Source organism: Tamandua tetradactyla, chromosome 18 (assembly GCF_023851605.1).
Source record: "Tamandua tetradactyla isolate mTamTet1 chromosome 18, mTamTet1.pri, whole genome shotgun sequence".
NCBI lineage: Eukaryota > Metazoa > Chordata > Mammalia > Pilosa > Myrmecophagidae > Tamandua > Tamandua tetradactyla.
The window spans coordinates 75,936,626-75,955,474 of record NC_135344.1 but is presented as its reverse complement, the minus strand read 5'-3'; the positions used below and the strand labels follow the sequence as shown (position 1 = coordinate 75,955,474).

Genomic DNA, 18,849 nt, shown 5'->3' with positions numbered 1-18,849 from the left:
CACCCAGGGCCCTGATGATAACCCACACATCATTGGGACCTGGAACGCGGGTCACCAGGGCACGTGCTAAATTAGGGTTTCAGTCCTGTTTTGTTTTGTTCTAAGAGAGAGGCTGGCAGTGCTTCCTGGAAAGCCCCCAAATGCAGGCCTGTAGGGCTCCTGGCCCCACTGGGCCATGAGGGACTCACATGGAAAGAACCCCAGGAACATCTGACCACTCGTTATTTTGGGGACACTGCATGTTAATGAGGACAAAAGCGACTGCCAGCAGAACATTTCTGGCTGAGCTTTGCCTCTACGTGAAGATTCTGTCCGCTTTGGGGGGGAGATGAAAGAGATAGAGGGAGCGTTAGGAGTATTACAAGTATTAGGAGTAGTTCTCGCGATTAGTCTATTGCAGCGAAGTTTATTGGCCCCTCCCACAGCCTGTGGGACCCCCAAGCCCCTCCTTTCCTGCCGCACAGAGTGAACCCCCCTTCCTTTCCCTGGGTACCCCTGGGCAGAAGCAAGCACAGCCTGGGGCGGAGGTCTCAGCGTCCACCGAGCAGCCATCCCAGTGGGAGCGCGTGGGTGCCGGCCCCCCCGCGCCTCATTTGGACGTGCCTCGCCCCCGGGAGTGACATCTGGGCGCTTCTTCGGCGTCGCCCAGCACGCGGAGCACGTAGGTGCCGGCGTGGACCAGGAACTGCCCGGCCACCTGCACGGCGTAGGACAGGAACCGCAGCAGGCTCCTGCGAGAGGAAACAGGCGCGTCAGGCCCGGGGCTGGGGTGGGGGTGGGGGGCCTTGGGTCATCTGATCTGTCAGGTGACAAGATACAGTGCCAAGAAGGCTGCATTTGTCTTTCAAGACAGATTTTGCTGAGGTGGGATTTGGGGTGAGGTGTGCTTTCTTCATTGTGCTTTTCTAAATTGTTGTAACTCCATCTCTCTCTTTTTTCTTTTTATCAATGAAACCATTTCCTTCCGTTTCAGCAAAAAGAGCACGCTCTCCCTGCAGTCGGCATTTCAATGCTGTTGGTGACCTAAGAGCCTGCCCTGGGGGTGTGATGCAAAATGGAGACCGCAGAAGGCAAACGTCCACTCTGCCCCTCCCGAAGGACACTGCGAGTAGCGCGGACGCATTTCCCACAGCCTTTCCTCTCTCGCTGCTTTGCTCAGGGAAGCTCAGAACAGTCTTTAACGGGGGCAGCAGACAGAAAGACCCAAAGGGGGTTTGCGGACAGCACTGGAGGGTTAGCAGCTGCAGACTTGTCATGCTTTCTTCAAAACCTTCCTGCCACTGCCAGCCTCTCCTTCTACCCTCTTATACATTTCCTGGAGGACTGGAAGCAAATGCATTTAGAATCTGTGCAATCATGAAAGATTTTGTAAGCAAGCTTCTTGTGATGGTGAATTTCATAGGTCAACTTGGCTAAATTGTTTGGTCAAGTAAGCACCGGCCTGATTGTTACTGTGAGGGGACCTCATAGATGGATTTAGATCCATAGTCAGTTGATTGTATTGACAGCTGACTGCATCTACAATCAACAAAGAAGATTGCCCTGAGCAATGAGTGGGGGTCTCCTCCTCTGATCAGCTGGAGCTCTTAAAGCCAGAACTGAGGATTCCAGAAGTCAGAAGGGAAATTTTCTGTCTCTCCTTCAGCTAGCTGACTTCTCCTAGGGATTTTGCCATCACCTTCTTTAGAGTTTTCAGCTTGGGGCCTGCCCTATGGAATTCCAACTTGCCAATTCCCATGGTCAGATGTACCAATTACTACAATAAATCTCTTAATATTTACAGGTCTATAGCCTGCTGGTTCCATTTCTCTAGGGAATCCTAACACATGTCTCATGTATCAAAGATGATGAAACCAAAGCCCAGATGAGAGCTCTGTTTTAGCTCTCATTGCTTAAATTTCATGTTTGAAAATGTGCAGCTCTGGGGTTTAAAACAAACCTGATGCTTCTTCACGTTCATTATGTAGGTTTTTGTTTCTATTTGGCACTTAATGGTCTTGGGAGAAATGAAATACTACATTTTGGCTCAGCCTAAGACCTTCTGGGCTTGGAAATGAGCCTGCGGTATAAAGGTTGAAGCTGGTTTCGGACAATGTGAAATAGAGGACATTTAAACAATGTTGACACCGCATTTGGTGACATTGTTTAAATGTCCTTGCCCCATGAGGTCGTGCCCTTGCGAGGTGCCCGCGGTGGACCCCAATAAGCTCTTACTTCAGCAGGGCCTTGGCCCCCGTGCAGTGGATGTCATAGGAGACCGAGTACATCTCATACATGGTGGCCTTCACGTTGAGCGAGCCGATGAAGTCCTTGGGGCTCAGCTTGTACAAATTGAAGGTGACCCGCGCGATTCCCGTTTTCTTTGGCTGCCGGCTCACTGGGTCATACTTACTTCCCTGTTGCAACAGAGGGGTAGGTGGGCTTGAGGGGCACGCCCTGTGACATTTAGATCTTATCCTTCAGGCTGGACCCTAGTTTCAGACCCTTCCAAAACTCAGTCTAAAAGCCGTTATCTGTTGTTTGAGTAATATTTTTAGCAGAGTAATATGCTGATCCTGCCACTATGTCCAAATAAGCAGACCCGTGCTTAACTTCGACCTGTGGCTAACAAAGACCCACCGTTAACTTAGGCCAGGGTAGAGTGATTGCATCTCATGAAACTTTGTGCTTGGGAGTAGGTGAACCTGTGAATGCTAAATTAATTAATGACAAATATCTAATATATTTCAAGTTAAAGCATTAACTTTCCTTTTTACACTTTTTTTTTTTTTTGCCTCAGCAGGCACCGGGATCTGAACCCAGCATGGCAGGCGAGCACTCGGCAACTGGGCCACCGTGGCACCGCCCTAACTTGCCTGTTTAAAGATCAGGGTCTCTTCTTGACACAGCCCCTCTTCTTTTCCCCCACAGAACACACACCCAACCTCCATCGTGCCCGATGTTTAACGTGGAGCTGCCCCGTTGCCTCCGAATCCTTCCTTGCTTTACTTTATTTTCAGCACACGTGTATCTCAAACGTTATATTGCCACAGCTCTTTCCCATCGCCTCCTGCTCCCTTCTGACCTTTGAAGTTTTTTGTCCTCCCCCCCCTCAATGCTTTCATCTAGCCTTGGTCCTTAAATAAGAATAGCGACCTGCCCTCACAAGGGTAATCTCCTTGAGTTTACTTCTGAGTTTATGTCTGGGCACGTGGGTTTTTGCATCTGGGTACGTAATCCCTCTTCCTTGGCTGAGAAGGGGAAACGGTGCAGTCCTGTCCTCTCCTCCTTCTCCCCTAAGGCTCTGAGGAGCTGCTGTCCCTGGGCTCTTAAGGAGTTTAGGCTGGAGAAGGGAGACACCTAGCGGCTATTTCTCGGTGGGAGGTTCTCGCCCAAGGCAGAGAAAGTTGGCCTCACTGATGAAAGCACCTGGAGTGGGGTGGCATTATAAAACCAGCTTTGAGGGGCCCATCTCCATCCCAAGAGGAAGATGATTGAGGAAGGTAAATCAAGAGAGGTCTACCATCCAGTTATGGCGTTTGCAGCTTTAAGCTCTTCTGGCAGGATTAGAAGCCCAAGTTCATCGTTCCACCAGGGTGTTACCCGACTGGAAAGGTTTACGCCCCCTGCCCCCTTCCAGCACGCCCCAGCACAAACTCACTCACCAATGGCAACGTCTCACCCTGACTCTGTGGGCCCCAGACCTCCCTTCAGTACATCTCATTAATGGGAACAGTCAGACAGGTAGAATTCATTTCCTATGGTCACTGTAACAAACTACCATTGCATTTGGCTGAAACCAGTGTAGATGTGTTCTGGAGGCCAGAAGTCTAGAGCAGGTCGGCAGGGCTACGTACCTTCTCTGGGATCCTTGCCCACCTTTTCCAGCTCCTGGAGGTGGCTGCTTTCCTCTGCCTGTTGTAGCTTCACATCACCCTGCTTGCCCTGCCTCCCTCTTTCACCCCCCTAGAACTCCCACTCCTCCTGCCTTCCCCTAGAACCGGCCTTGTGATGATATCGGACGCCCCTAGCAACTCATCATGACAGCCCTATTTTAGACCCTTCACTTTATCGCGTCTGCCAACTCCCCATGACCATGGGAGGTCACAGTTTTACAGGCTCCAGGAACCTGAAATCTTTGGGGGGTGGGGGTGGGTATTATTCGACCACACTTTCCTTAAACAAAAAGTGGAATAGCCCAAGATGGCCTCTTCAAAGATTTATCTAATTTGCCCCATTGAGCTTCCCATCTGAATCTTATTTAAATTTTAAAAACCTTATTTTAAATTTTATACTCTTTATAACTGCTTTGTAGCTTTTTTCTTCCAGTTAGAAAATTTATAAAGTATTTGCCCTAAGTAGGAGTTTGCATGCAGTATATGTGAAAATAAGGAATAAAATGGGTGTGCCCCCCTCTCCACAAAACAAAATGCAGATGGTCCTTAGAGACCTCCGTGCTTCCCCCAAGAGGCAACCTTCCAAGCTGTTTTTCTTTATTCTTAGCACATGTGCATCTCAAACATTATATTGCTAATTTGACACGTTTTTGAATGATCTACAAATGGTTTAACGCAGAGGTTCAGGAAGTGTAATTTGGAGCCATCTAGGGTGGGGGTGGGGTTCAGAGATCCTTAGTGGCTTGAGAAGTCAAAAAATTATTTCTATAATAAACATTGTTTTTGCCTTTTTTGTTCATATTCTCTCACAAGATGGAAATAATTTAAAAATCTAAGAGTACCACACCTGGTGGTTTAAATTCTATCTTACTGTGGTCTTAACTAGGTTTCCCTAATCACCAATGAGATTAAGTATCTTTTCCTGATTTATTGTCCATTCTGAGATGTGTGCTCCTGCCTCTTGCCCATTTGTCTATTTGATTGTCTGTCATTTCTGTAATGGATTTGTGAAAAGTTCTTAAAATTTTCTGAATACAAATCCTTTCTCAGGTTATGCTGCAAACACTTTCTCCTCACTTTGTGGCTTGTTTTATTTCCTGTATGGTGTCTTTTGATGTACAAAATTCTTAATGGAGTTGAATTTATCACTTTAAAAAAATGGTTTGTAGGGTGCATGGGTAGTTCAGTGGTATAATTCTCACCTGCCAGGTGGGAGACCCGGGTTTCATTCCCAGCCCATGCAACCTTCCAAAAAAAATTAAGAACAAAATTCCCTATGATATACATATCACATAACTGCCTCTGTGTGTATGTACAGATATAGAAATACACATATGTAAGGAGACATTAAAAAATGGTTTGTGCATTGTCTTGTTAAAAAAAAAAATCCTTTCCTCTCCTAAGGATGCCCAAAAGATGCATATCAGATCTGCTCAGTCAGGCCTCTAACTTCCCTTGTGGCTTCTACCTCCATCTTTTTATTTCATCATGAACTTCCTCTCCTAATACCAGGTCTTTTTTTATTTCTTCACTTCTGCCCAATCTGAGTCTCCATGTCCTTTCTTTCAGTTGCTGTATTCTTCATTTCCAGAAATTCTATTTGATTTTTTTGGAACCAAAAATTTGTTGATTACCCTTGCTCCTTCTTATTTTGATTGCCTTTTATTTATTTGCACATTTTAATACTTTTATTTCACATTCTGTTTTTGATCCTTCCAATATCTGAGATCCTTGCAAGTGTGACTTGTTCTCTCGTATATAGTGCCTTGCCTCCTAAGGCTTTGTTTCACTGGTGAGCTTCCTTATGTTGGGGCTTTAGAATGGGCACTCTTTGAGGGCTGCCTTGAATATTCAACAGAGCCGATCTGCCTTGAATATTCAACAGTAGCCGTGCTACTACCTGCACGGACACTGTCAGCCCCGGACCATGAGGCTGGAAGGAAAGGAAGAGGCGAGTAAAGAGAATTCAGTATTTCTTCGCTGGATCTCTTTGAACTAATTTCTCAGCATGGGTGTTTTGGGACTGAGAAGTCTCAGGAGAGGCTTTTAGGATTCCCTGCTTTGTTTTTTTAATCTCACAACGCACTGTGTGTCACACACACTTAGTCTCCTGCCCTCCAAGCACCTGTTTGAACCTGAAATCCTGGGTCAGTGTGTGGGTGGCCACAGGTAAGCTGCGGGCTTCAGGGCTTGCCCTCTTCTCTGAATTCTGCTCCCAGAAAAATTTTGGCCTCTGAGAATTTCCCTATCTTGAAGGCTCAGTTAGGCATGTAAAAAGATGTTTGAATATTTTGCTTTAGGTTTTTAGGTGAATTTTAGTGGGAAAGTTTTAAAAGATATATAATCTCTAGTTTCCTAGAAATAGAAGCCTTCATTCTATCTCATTGCTTTTCTAAATCAAAATATTCTGTTTCACTGTTTGTCTCTGTCTCTGTCTCTGTCTGTCTCTCTCTCACACACACACACACACACACACACACACACACACCCCTCAACCTAACTTCTCCTGGCTGGCTCCTCTGGCCTCTAAAGGACAGATCTGATGATTAGTCACAAGGTTATATTGTTGCACTTTAACAGCCTCTGTAGCTACTCATTGGCCAAAGTGTGTTCCTCAGAACTATTTGCTTTAAATCCTACAGACCAAGTTCAAAGAGATACTAAGTTTCAGAGAAAAACTTAGAAGAATCCCTTTTAAGGGTAGCACATCTGGTATTAGGCGGATACAAAGTACATCTCTGGAAAGTGGGCAGGTTTCCACCCAAGCAGAGATGCTCTTTCATAGGTAACAAGTGTGGAGGGCGCCCTGCTCCGGTGGCAGCGCCTTCACTTACCGGTGTCCACTTCTGGCCTTTCTCCAGGATCATGAAGTGTGTGTTGTCCGCCAGGGTCTGAAAGAACTCCTCCGAGTCCACCAGGGTGCCGTCCTCCTCCAGTACCAGGGTGACCAGCCCCGCGGTGAGAACCAGAGCGTCCAGCGTCTGAGTTCATGCCCGAGACACGGAAGGAAGCAGGTGTTTCCTCCTGACCGTTAGACTGTTAACTCTATACAGGTGTTGGCCGAAATGGTTTGGATCAAGTTTAAATGGTAAAAGGGAGACCTCAATGGGTATCTGTTGTTCAGTCTTGAGATTGAAAAAAAGAGAAGCCAAGATTCCCAGGGAACCTATCTTTTTATGAGATTTCAACGATGGGAGATAAGGGATTAAACTGAATGATATTTACAGTTTCCAAAAATACTAACTTATTTAGATGGAATGGAAGGAAACGTTCTGCCTGTATGGTTTTTTAAGATGACTTTGTCTCGTGGCATAATTCGAATGTCTCCCTTGTCTCCGAGACTGTGTCGGACGCACACTTCTGGTTTAGCTGGGTGTCTCTGCCTGAGTTCTGCTTTTGTGAGAGCCCACAACTCTTCCTTATTTGGTGATCTGGAAACTGTTTTAGATCAAGGACTATTCTGCCCTGGGCTTTATAACCAAAACCAGATTTCCGATGTCTGCTGGTTCCCTGGCTTCTCCTAATCCAAGAAATAAAGTGACATTACCAAGGGAACATTTTTCTTAAGGTGTTCGTCTCTGTACCTAAATCTTTTCTGCTGCAGAGGTGCAATCCTGTTTCATTTGATATTTATACTCACTCTTTAGCCTCTTAAAATGGCTCTCCTCAGACTCAGAGGCCAAGAGAGGGTCTAACAGTCCAACATGCTTTTTACCTTGATATGTCCATGTTTGCATTGCCTTACCTAAGACCTGGCCTCGTGTGAGTCAGGGAACCTGGGGGGCTGGTCTCAGGGCACCTGAATGGGTGGTCTCAGGACCTGTGGAGCTGGTCTCAGGACCTGAATGGGTGGTCTCAGGTCTCAGGACCTGAATGGGTGGTCTCAGGATCTGTGTGGGTGGTCTCAGGACCTGAGTGGGTGGTTTCAGGACCTGAATGGGTGGTCTCAGGATCTGTGTGGGTGGTCTCAGGCCCTGTGGAGCTGGTCTCAGGACACCTGAGTGGGTGGTCTGAGGGGCCCATGTGGCTGGTGGGGAGCCTTGTACCTTGCTGATGAGCTCCTTCAGGCTGCTGGCCATCACCCCCCGCCGGCTGCTCCTGTCGTGGTTGGAGACGCGGAAAGGCCGAGCTGACTGCATGAGGGGAGTCAGCAGGACCTTCTTAGTCTGTGAGCCCATCAATGTCAGGGGTCTGGAAATGGAGGAGAAAAGTGAAAAACATCATAGAAGAGTCTTTAAAGAGAGCATGGAGCACATCGCTGCATGGTGTTGTGGGACCACAGACCCAGATACCACACAGGTTCCCAGCAAATGCCTGCTTCATTACTTGCATAGCACAGAGGGTTCAAAAGAGCAGGGGAAAAGACCCCACCTTGGCCAGTCCCCAGGTGAGGGTTGGTAGATGGTGGCTCCACTCGCCTCTCTTTGCGCCAGATGAGGGACACCTGCTGACTGAAAGCTGGGCTTTTATATACTCTGGGGGGAAGGGGCTCTGCCAGTGAGCAACTTTCATGCCCTGGAAAGCAGCAGGCGCCGATTAAGATCGAACGTCTCCCTTGGCTGCCTGCAGTCTCTTGAGAGATAGAACATATTGAAACTGCACCCCAAGAAGCACAACAGAAATATAACAAATACCTGCATGCAAACAAACAAGAGTGGAAACATGACAGGTATCTGCACACACACACAAGCAAGAGGGAAGAAGGAGGATGAGGGCTGGAGGTGGCTGCTGTATCCTTGACTTCTCCAAAAGAGAGCTTCAAAGTATAGAGAAATAATGCAATTTTAATATTTGTGTCTAAAAGAAAAGAATCCAATGGATAGGTTGTTAAAAATTGTGTTTGTGAACAAACAATCATTACTTTTGTTTTACCTCAAGCAGTGTCCTTGTGGTACCATTTGAGAAGGAATGGTTAAGGGCACAACTCAAAGAAGAACTAAGAATTCTGTTCGGCAGACGTGGGTTTATAACTAAAAAGATCCAAGAAAATGATTTCTAGTGGCCATGAAGTAGCTAAGTAAAGTTGGAGAATTAGGTACACATACTCTCACGTACACACACACACATCCTTTCATGCACACACATGCATGGGCAAACACTCACGCACACACACATATACCCATGCACACAGAGTTACATATTTGTACGATATGAATAAGCCAGATATTAGCTTTCAAGTCAGATACCGGTCACTATAACAAACAAATTCTTTGAAATTAGCCTTGGATAAACCAGAAACAACATGACCATTGTGATAACTTTTGTTGAAATAACGAGATGGAAAAAGAACTTAAGGTATATCATGTGATACTTTGGAGTAAGTTCTACATTTATCAAAGAATTAATTTTTAAAAATCCACTACAAAAGGCACTAACTTAGAAAAATAAACTACTACAAAACCAAAACAGGACTTAATTTTGAGAGTAAAAAAAAAAATCTTCAACTCTAGATTATGAATTTTTGCTTACTTAGCAAGTACAAAAGAGCAGGAAAAATGGAGGGTAAATAATTGCTGATAAGAAGCTTAATAACTTAGCATTAACAATATCAAACTGAACAACAAACAATACCAGTTATTCAACTAACATATTTTGTTTTATGGAGATTAACTTGATCCTCAAAAAACTGGGCGATATGGTCCTATTTTTCTTTTTTTTGTTTGCTCATTTTAAAAAATTATTTTTATTGATAAATCTTAACATACAAACATTCCATACATGGGGAACAATCAATGGCTCACATATCATCAAGTAGCTGTGCATTCATCACCATGATCATTTCTCCTACTTTTCTTGACTCACGGACGAGGCCACAGAGAATTGTCCCAGAGCTGGTGAAACGAGCCTGGGATTCAGACCCAGTCCTCATCAGAAAGGCCACCTCAGTGATGCCGTGAGCTGACTAACTCAAGAGGAAGGCACATTTGCATATGAGTCAACCTGAGTAGCGATTAAAGAAAGGCACATTTGCATATGAGTCAACCTGAGTAGCGATTAAAGAAATGGGAAACAGCTTTTGATGTCCTGCGGCACTCTTTTCTTTATTTATTTCACTTGGTGGAAAATAGCATCAATACAAAAAAGCAACACGTCCCAAAGCACACCCCAACAATTAGTTATAGGAGCAGATTTCAGAGTCTGGCACGGGTCACAGCGCCACAATCTCAGGCCTTTCCCTCTAGCCATCCCCAGACCCCAGAGACCAAAAAGAAACATGAGCGCAGTGATTCAGCAGCTCAACTCATCTGCCACAACTTCATCCCTCCCCTGGTCCCTCTCCCAACCCCCAGGGGTATTTGGGCTGTGCCCATTCTAACTTTTTAGGTTGGAAAGGGCTGTTGATAATATGGGATGGGGGATGGACTAGTCGATGTTCCGGAGAGGCTGGCTCCCTGGGTCCTAGGACCTGTCTGGCCCAGGAACCCATCCAGATGCTTCCAGAATGCAATCCCAGTGCATGGAACCTCTGCAGGATTGCAGACAGAGCCCTAGGCCTACCACACTCTTTTTAGGCCAACCAGCAAGAAGCTGCTTAAAAAATCTGGTGAGGGGAAGAAGACACCCCTCTCTGGTGGATTACCACGTGGTTGGGTCCCACGGAGTCTTCTTTAGCAAGGTATAAACTACCCAGCACTGCGAGCTTTTCTATATTTAGGTCAGTATCCATAAATTACTCCAAATAATATAAATAGAAAGTAGCGTTTGCTCTCTCTCTGTGTGCCAGCGCAGGTGGCGCCTCATCCACTCCGGGCAGTCCCTGCAGAGCTGTCACTGGGGTGCGGCTGCCTTCCTGACACCAGGACTGTGCCAGCATCGCTCCCTTCTGGGAATCTCTGGGCCAAGGACAAGGACAGGGAGAGGGTCTCCTGGCTGCGGGATTCCCACAGCACTCAGAGAGACCAAGGCTCTCCACGGGACCACACAATGTAAATAGGCTAAAGGATGGCATCTCCTTCAAGAAGGAAATGGCTAGAAAGCCAGTAAGTTTAGATACTCAAATTACAGAAATATGGATAGAAGGAACCAGCCTGAGAGGACCCTCAACGAAACTAGGTGAAGAGTCATTCATTGGTAAGTTGGATGGGTTCATCATCCATTATGAAAGATCAAGAAGGTAATTTTATTACTAGGGTTTAAGTACTTCACTCTAACGTCAAGCTTTTGCGGTGCTAGCCGAACATTTCCTAATGAAAACAGTTTTCAAGTAGATTCGAATCCAACTTTTATACAAGCAAGAAAAAACCGGGACCTTTCGTCTGCACACTGGAGTCATCTTAAGTCATTTGTAAGTGCTGCAGTGTCTCCCCAGACAGGAGGTGAGGGACAAGGAGAACCAGACTCCACTGCTCAGTCTCCAAATTAAAGCCCAAATCCAAATTAAAGGGTGTAGCACCTACTGAGGGCTGCAGCTTTTTATTTCTATAGATGTTTTAGAAATTAGACATTTAAAAAATCAGTTGCCTGCCACCGTTGCCTGCCCTATCTTTGAATTTAAAAGCGGAGTTTTAAAAAAATATATTTTTATTGACAAATCTTCACACACATACAGTCCATACATGGTGTACAATCAGTGGCTCACAATATCATCACATATTCATCACCATGATCATTTATAGAACATTGGCATCACTCCAGAAAAAGAAATAAAGAGAAAAAAATTTAAAAATCATACATCCCATACTCCTCCCTCTCATTGACCACGAGTATTTCAATCTACCCAATTTTTTTCTGTATGCTCTATGGCATGGTCACGTTCCATTATTTTTCATGTGAGCATCCTGTTATTGCAGCACCATTTGTTGGATTTTTGTTTGTTTTGCTTTGCTTTTTGGGAAGTGCATGGACTGGGAATCAAACCCAGGTCTCCCACATGGCAGGCTAGAATTCTACCACTGAACTACTTTTACAACCCCAATCTGTTCATTCATTTTTTCACCCCTTATCCCCTAGTATTTATTTACTTTTTATCCATATTTTTAAATTAATCTGTCCATACCTTGGATAAAAGGAGCATCAGACACAAGGTTTTCACAATCACACAGTCACTTTGTAAAAGCTACATCATTATACAATCATCTTCAAGAATCAAGGCTACTGGACCACAGCTCTAAAGGTTCAGGTACTTCCCTCTAGCCGCTCCAACGCAACATAAACTAAAAAGGGATATCTATATAATGTGTAGGAATAACCTCCAGACTCTGTCTGACCTTTCTCAGCCACTGACTATTTTGTCTCTTTTCTCTCTTCCCCCTCTTGGTCAAGAAGGCTTTCTCAATCCCTTGATGCCAGGTCCCAGTCCATTGTGGGAGTTCCGTCCCACAATGCCAGAGAGATTAATATCCCTGGGAGTTGTGTCCAAAAGTGGAGTTTTTTTAAAAAACAAAGTTTTGTATTTAACACTCCTACTTGGTCGAAGCTAGACAACATGTCATACTGGAAAGAAAATGGGGTTCGGTGTTATAGTGAACTAGATATAAATGCTAGTTCTGTTCTTGAATGGCCCTGGGGCTTTGGAAATGTACCCAATTCAGTAAAAATCTTACAGAGGATTTTCATCTAGTGAGAAAAGATAGTGCGACATAGCAGGTACTCAAGAAAAATTACTTTCTTTTCTTCCCAACAAGCAACACATTTGTGCCCACCACCTGCTCCCACTGGGCACTGGACCGTGGCAGGAGATGTGCCCGCTCTTTAAATACCTCGGCTATCATTACCTCGGGCTCACAGGGAAGGGGCCATCTCATTTTGCAGACAAGAAAGCTGAGGCTCAGCATGGTCTCAAAATGTTGTCCTGGTAATAAGGAGAAGAGATGGGACCTGTGCCCGTTTGAAAGGATTTATGTACCCTACAAAAGCCATGTTTTAATCCTAATCAAACCTTGTGACAGCGACAGTTTCTTCTAATCCCTATTCAGCACTGCAGGTTGGAAACTTGATTAGGTTATCTCCATAGAGATGTGGCTCAATCAGTTGTGGGTATTAAACTTGATTAGATGGAGATGTGTCTCTACCCATTCTTTGTGGGTCTTGATCAGTTTGCTGCAATCCTATAAAAGAGGAGACATTTTGGAGAGGTTTTTTTTTTGAGAAAGAGGAGAAAGCCTCAGAACTATGACTGAAGGATGAGAGAACCATAGACCACCAGCCAGATACCTTTGAAGATGAAGAAGGAAAATGCCTCCCAGAAGCTTCACTTAGCAAGAGGCCTAGAGAGGAAGCTAGCAGATGTCACCATGTTCACCATGTGCCCTTCCAGTGGAGAGAGAAACCTTGAACTTCATCAGCTTTCTTGAACCAAGATATCTTTCCCTGGATGTCTTACACTGGACATTTGTATAGACTTGTTTTAATTAGGACATTTTCTTGGCCTTAGAACTATAAACTAGCATCTTATTAAATTCCCCTTTTTAAAAAGCCATTCTAGTTCTGGAATATTGCATTCCAGCAGCTAGCAAACTAGAACAGGACTTATTTTCAACTCTGTCCAAATAAGAATTTTTTTTTCTTTTTTTGGTGGGGGCGCTGTTCATTTCATCCTCATTCTCTCTGAACTTCAACCCTCAGGCAATAGTGATAGTTGATCTTCTGAGTTAGAGTTACGTTATGGCTGAATGGGCAGCAACGTCTTGAGTTCACACGCTGCATTTTGTTCCCTTTCGGGTCACCAAAGCCTCTGCCCAATTTGTTCCCAGTGCACCAGCTCAGCGGTCCCCAAGCCCAGCTACCGCTCGGAATGGCTGAGGAGCCTGCACAGAGACCTACCCGGCCAATCAGAGCCCTGAAGCTACACGGCACACATGGCAGGACTGGCCTGGAGCTTCTCAACTTTGCCTTGGTTAAAAGGAGTTCTACCAGGCTTCTCAGTTACACGAAGAGATGAAGGAGAAGTTCTTACCCAATTGTGCTAACACTACACAGAATTCACTCACGTCCTCAACCTGGTGACCAGGGGACCTGCGTTGTGCTTTAAACTCGGAGCTCAGGCTTGTTCTCTTCACAACCGGTGAAGTCCCACCAAGGCATAGAGAAAGAAAGGCTCGCATTCCACTCTGGACCAAACACAGGTGTATGTTAGCCTGTAACCAATCAACTCTACAAGGTAGGTATTGCAGATGAGTGACACTGAGGCTTGGGGAAGTTCGGAAATGACTAAGGCTAGAGTTAGCAAGGAATACAACTGGGCTTGAATCCAGCTCCAACTTTCACACCAGGGCGCTTGTCCTAACGAAGACCCTCCCACGATAGAGGGGATCCCGGGCCCCCAAAGCAAGGTCCAGGCAGGAAACCTTGCCACTGTCCATCTAGAATCTACACTCATGAGGCCAGGGACTGCCTGAATGTTCCTTAACTTCCCCACCCTACCCGGCCTATTGTTGGTGCTCGCTCTACCTACTGGGTAAATGCCTTGCTGGACAAAGTTAGAGAAATGAGGGAAGGTTTTGACTCCTGGGTGCAGCACCTCCTGGCCAGTGGCACACCTTTCGGGCTTGAACAGCTGTGACGTAAGGAGCTGCACACCTTATCTCCCCACCCACAGCAGACTCTTGCGACCCAGTCACCCCTTCTCCAGTGACCTGGGCCAGGGATCAACCCACAGCCCACATTGTCTTTTGACTGGGGAGAGAGCAGTGTTGGCAGTCACTTCTGGTCCTCTTTGTCCATACATTGCCACAGATGACGATTAAAAAGGACACATCACCCATTGTTCTTTGTGTCCTTTGCGTATCCGGTGACCGTGTTTCTTAACCAGGAACTGGGAACAGTGGGACAAAGATTTATGGGGTGCACATAATAAAATGTTTTGAAGGCATGAAAATCAAATTCTACCATTCTTTTCAAGGAACGGATGAATGATTTGATGTGCCAAATAATATAAAATCAAGACAATCTTAGACATGACATGAAAAGATGTTGATGACATTTTACGTATTTCATGCTCACGAAAGCCATTTTTAACAAGTTCTCGACGAGGACTTACTCTACTCCAGCTGCACGGCAGGTGACTCAACAACAGGATTAAACAGCCAGCCAAAACCACAAAGTGACATAGTAATCCAACTCAGTCCTGGTCTGCTCAATAGATGGAAGAATTTATATCACCGGCCATTGGTGCAATGCCCAAAATGTGTTGCTATTTCCCACCTGATACATTAGACCTCTGAGGAGCCTCAGGATTCTGCCTCTAGCGCCAGTACATGTGAAAAGCGTCACTCCCCATGGACCTGTGACAAGAGGCTCAGGGCAGTCCTAGGAAGGAGGAAGAAATAACCCATGAAAAGGAAAAAGGAAAAAAAAATAAGGAAACAGGTTGCTGAAGGAAATTGGTCATTTCTGGGAAATTGGACCACAGCAGAAGTTAGACTTCATGGAATTTTCTTGAAAACTGCCAAATGGCATTTCTCCCAGAAGTGCATGGAAACAGTCAAGTCTTTGTATTTTTCTCCAGGGGAAGGAAGGAGTTACCCACTTATGAAAGTGTACGAAATAAAGCAAAGCTGTAGACTGGCAGTAACCAGGAACTGGGCTCTGGTGAAACCTCACTGCCCCTCGCCCACATCATAAGCAAAGCAGTGAATGCACCTAAGAGATTGATGTTTATTCTGAAAGTGCTAGAAGGAGAAGGCAGGGCCAGAAATAAGGTGTCGGAGTATGAGTGTCATTGGCGATGAGGCCACAGTATAAAACCATGGAAACAGTGGCGTGGGGGCTGCGCAGAGTGAAATGATGGCTGAGTGAACCCCGCATTTCATCGTGTGGTGGAAAACGAGAACCGTGGTGCAAAAGACAGGGTTGGGGCGGGGGTGTTGAGGTCGAATGTGGTCAGCCAGAGAAATAAGATGGGGCTTGGGGAGCATCGCTGGATGCAGACAGGTGTCCAGGGACACACCTGGCTCACGTCTGTGTCTTTACCAACACCCCCAAATGCTTGGTGTAAAACGAATCTTCAGTAAAGGAACACTTCGGAATGTTATCAGACAAGCGTTTGGACCCCCATGGGGTAAGTGTCAGTGACCCGGAAGTCTCACTTATCTAAAACTTAATTCCCTACTTATCATCGCTCATGAGACCGTGATAGGATTTGTGCTGAAATAGTAGCTATACCTAACCTAGAGTTCCTTGTTCAAGAGGAATAACGAGGCACTAAATAACTGCACAAGCCTGCCACTTTGCACAAAGTGTAACTTGCACCAGCTTTATAACACCTTCAGGGTTTGGCATGAATGTTATCATGGACAGGACATGAGACAAAGCAGGTTTTGTCTTGACTAATACCGTCGATTTCCAGAGCCTTGCTAAGAGACCTCAAGTGGCTACGTCTCTCTCCATTATGAACTACCGACAAAGTAATGACTTCTTTCAGATTTTACAGATGCTCATAAGTGTCTGAGTTAATGTTTTTTTTTAAAGGTGTGTACACCAACGAAATTAGTTCCTTGACAAAATGCAGTTATTTACTAGCAAAAGACACAGTTACAACACACCTGGCAGTTTAAGTTAAGGGGCAATGAGGTGGCAGAAATGCAATAGAGCCATGGTCAGTAAATGCGTTAGTCACCTCGCCTTCAGCTCACGCTGGGTCTTTAGCCTGGACTTGGCTCTAAAGAAGGGCGGAGAAGTGTTTTCCTATCAGGAAGTATTACAGGTTGCTTTCTTCAAGCTTAGTTTGTAAACAGGTAGGTTTTCAAAGAACTGCAGCAGCAATTTGGCCCATAAAAAATATTAATTTACAGCAAGCTCAGAAGGAATGTCTCAGGAGATAAGGCATTTTGTTACATTTTGATTTGCCAACATTTTGTAAGCAGATCAATTCCACAGCCTTTTGCCCCAGTGGAGACGTGGGGCAGATATAATTTAGACTTTGGTGACCTGCTGCAAGTGGGCAGACCAAGCAGAGGCTGCAGCTCCTGTCTGCAGGCACTGCCTCTTCCACCTGTGGGAGGCAATGCCCTTGAACAATGAGTCTGGCTCTTACCCATCTTTAAAGCTCAGCCCGGGGCGGGCCATGCTGGCTCAGCAGGCAGAGCTCCCTCCTGCCATGCCGGAGACCCAGGTTTGCTTTCTGGTGCCTGTCCATGCAAAAAAAAAAAAAACCCAAAACACTCAGCCTGCCAGTCACAGGGGTGTTTGTCTGTTCATAGCAAGGACCCTTGGATGGGCGCGCTCCAAACTGTGACTAGTGGTACATCCTTGGAAAGGGGTGGGTGGAGGTGGAAGAGGAAGAGAAGGAAGAAACCAAGGACCTTAACTTCATGCTTAAAAATATCAGTGAAGAAACGGTAATACTTTCTTCTTCTGTCCTTCCTTCTGTGTCCCACCACCAGGCCTTCACTTTTTTGTTTTGCTTGTCCGTCCGGTCCCATGCTAGCATGTAGGTCTTGGCATCTATTTTTCTGTCCATAGAAAAGGCTATCCATTGCTTCCCTTTCAAACCCCAGGTTTAGAAGCTTCGGGTCCTGCTCCCTTTGGCCTAAGGAGCCCCCGCGTCCCCTGCGCCCACAGAAGGGACCCGGTGACCTCCCCTCTTGCCTGTTAAAGAGCGCAAAGGCTTCGGCGTTCTTTTTGAAGCACTCCTGGAAGGTCTGCAGAGAAGCACTTTATCCGCACTTTGAAGTTACTTCCACGCAGGCTCCTTAGGATTTTATCAAGAAGGACTGCTCTGGGCATGTCCCGCTAAAGAAGGTGAACCCAAGTAGGAAAGGGTGATGCTCCGGGCGGCCAGGCCACCGCGCAGGGGCAGGCGGAGACGGGGCGCGGGACCCCCGGACCCCTGGCAGGTGCTTCCCGCCACGGTACCTTACCGGCCTGGGTGGAATCAGCTGGTGGGGGTTGGCGGGCTGTGCGGGGACCCCAGGCGCACAGTGGGGCGCAGGCCACCCTCTCCCGGGACGCCCCGGCCGGCGCGCTCCCGAGGACACGAGAAGCCCTGTCCCCGCACCGCGGGGCCGTTGCCCAGAGTCCCGGACCGGCCGCGGCAGACACTAGGGCGGCCGCTTTTCCCGCGCTCTCGGTGCCACCCGTCCTGGAGGAGCGTCTCCCGCGCGCCCCGAGGCGGGGAGGGGGACCGGGCGGACGGACGCGGGGCGCGGGGGGCACTCGCCTGAGCAGGGCTCCTGCGTAGTCGCGGGCGGGCTGCATGGCGCGCTCCCTTGTCGCCGGCAGCACGGACAGCGCCGGCCCCGGCCCCGCGCGCCGATTTAGAGCCCCGCCCCGCCCCCCGCCGCGGGCAGGACCCGGGCCCTCCCCCCTCGGAGAACCGCAGCAAGAACCGTGCAGATCCCAGATCTCGGGGCGGCCCTGGTTGACAGCTGTACCTTCCCACGTGACGGGTCATCGGGGACATCCTCCAGCCCCCCGCATCCCCTGGGTGAGGACAAGTGGGTGCCCTGTTTGAAACCCACGCCACGGGGTGGGGGAGAATGAGGTGCATCAGTTATTCCAGGGCCGCGGCCCAGATCCAGCCGGGGTAGGAGACCCCGGGCATCCTGCTGTGAGCGCAGGGCCGTTGGTTCCCTGTGAGATGAGGAGGTTCACTCGGCCCCCGGCTCCCGGCCTGAACCCTTCAAGTTCAGATGTGCTTGGGTTCCTTTCGGGTTAATTTGCCTTTAGGCTTTATCACCGGTCCGGTCCGTGGGGGCAGTGAGAAGGGATTTCATAGTGGAGGTGGTAAAGGAACCGGTTGGAACTCATTAAGATCTTACTGAAGGGGCCTTCTCAGCCTGAGGAGAATACGAGTAAAAGAGACCCAGGGCTGATTTGAGGTTTTTTTTTTTTTTTTTCTTAATCCAGAGCCTGCTTGCACGCACATCAATATGGAGAAGATGCAATTGGTATGTTTTAATCTCTAAAGAAGCAAGGGGAAATTGTAAGGGATTTATTAGAGCTCTTAAGTACAGCGTTGCTGTAGAAGTCTCATGAGTATGTTAAACAGTGAAACAGTTACAAATTCCAATCCTTAAAAAAAAAAAAGTAAAGG

At 46.9% G+C, this 18,849-nt stretch overlaps 1 protein-coding gene across 1 annotated transcript; it reads right to left on the bottom strand.

The window, feature by feature from the left end:
* Positions 1 to 360: 360 nt before the first annotated feature.
* CIDEA (cell death inducing DFFA like effector a) lies at positions 361 to 18,041 on the bottom strand. Its single transcript, XM_077136142.1, has 5 exons — positions 17,974 to 18,041; positions 7,922 to 8,066; positions 6,710 to 6,856; positions 2,215 to 2,396; positions 361 to 731 (listed from the first exon to the last, which is right to left on the bottom strand). Exons 1-5 carry the CDS (start codon positions 18,009 to 18,011, stop codon positions 590 to 592), a joined length of 654 nt encoding a protein of 217 aa, XP_076992257.1. The 5' UTR covers positions 18,012 to 18,041; the 3' UTR covers positions 361 to 589.
* Positions 18,042 to 18,849: the final 808 nt, after the last annotated feature.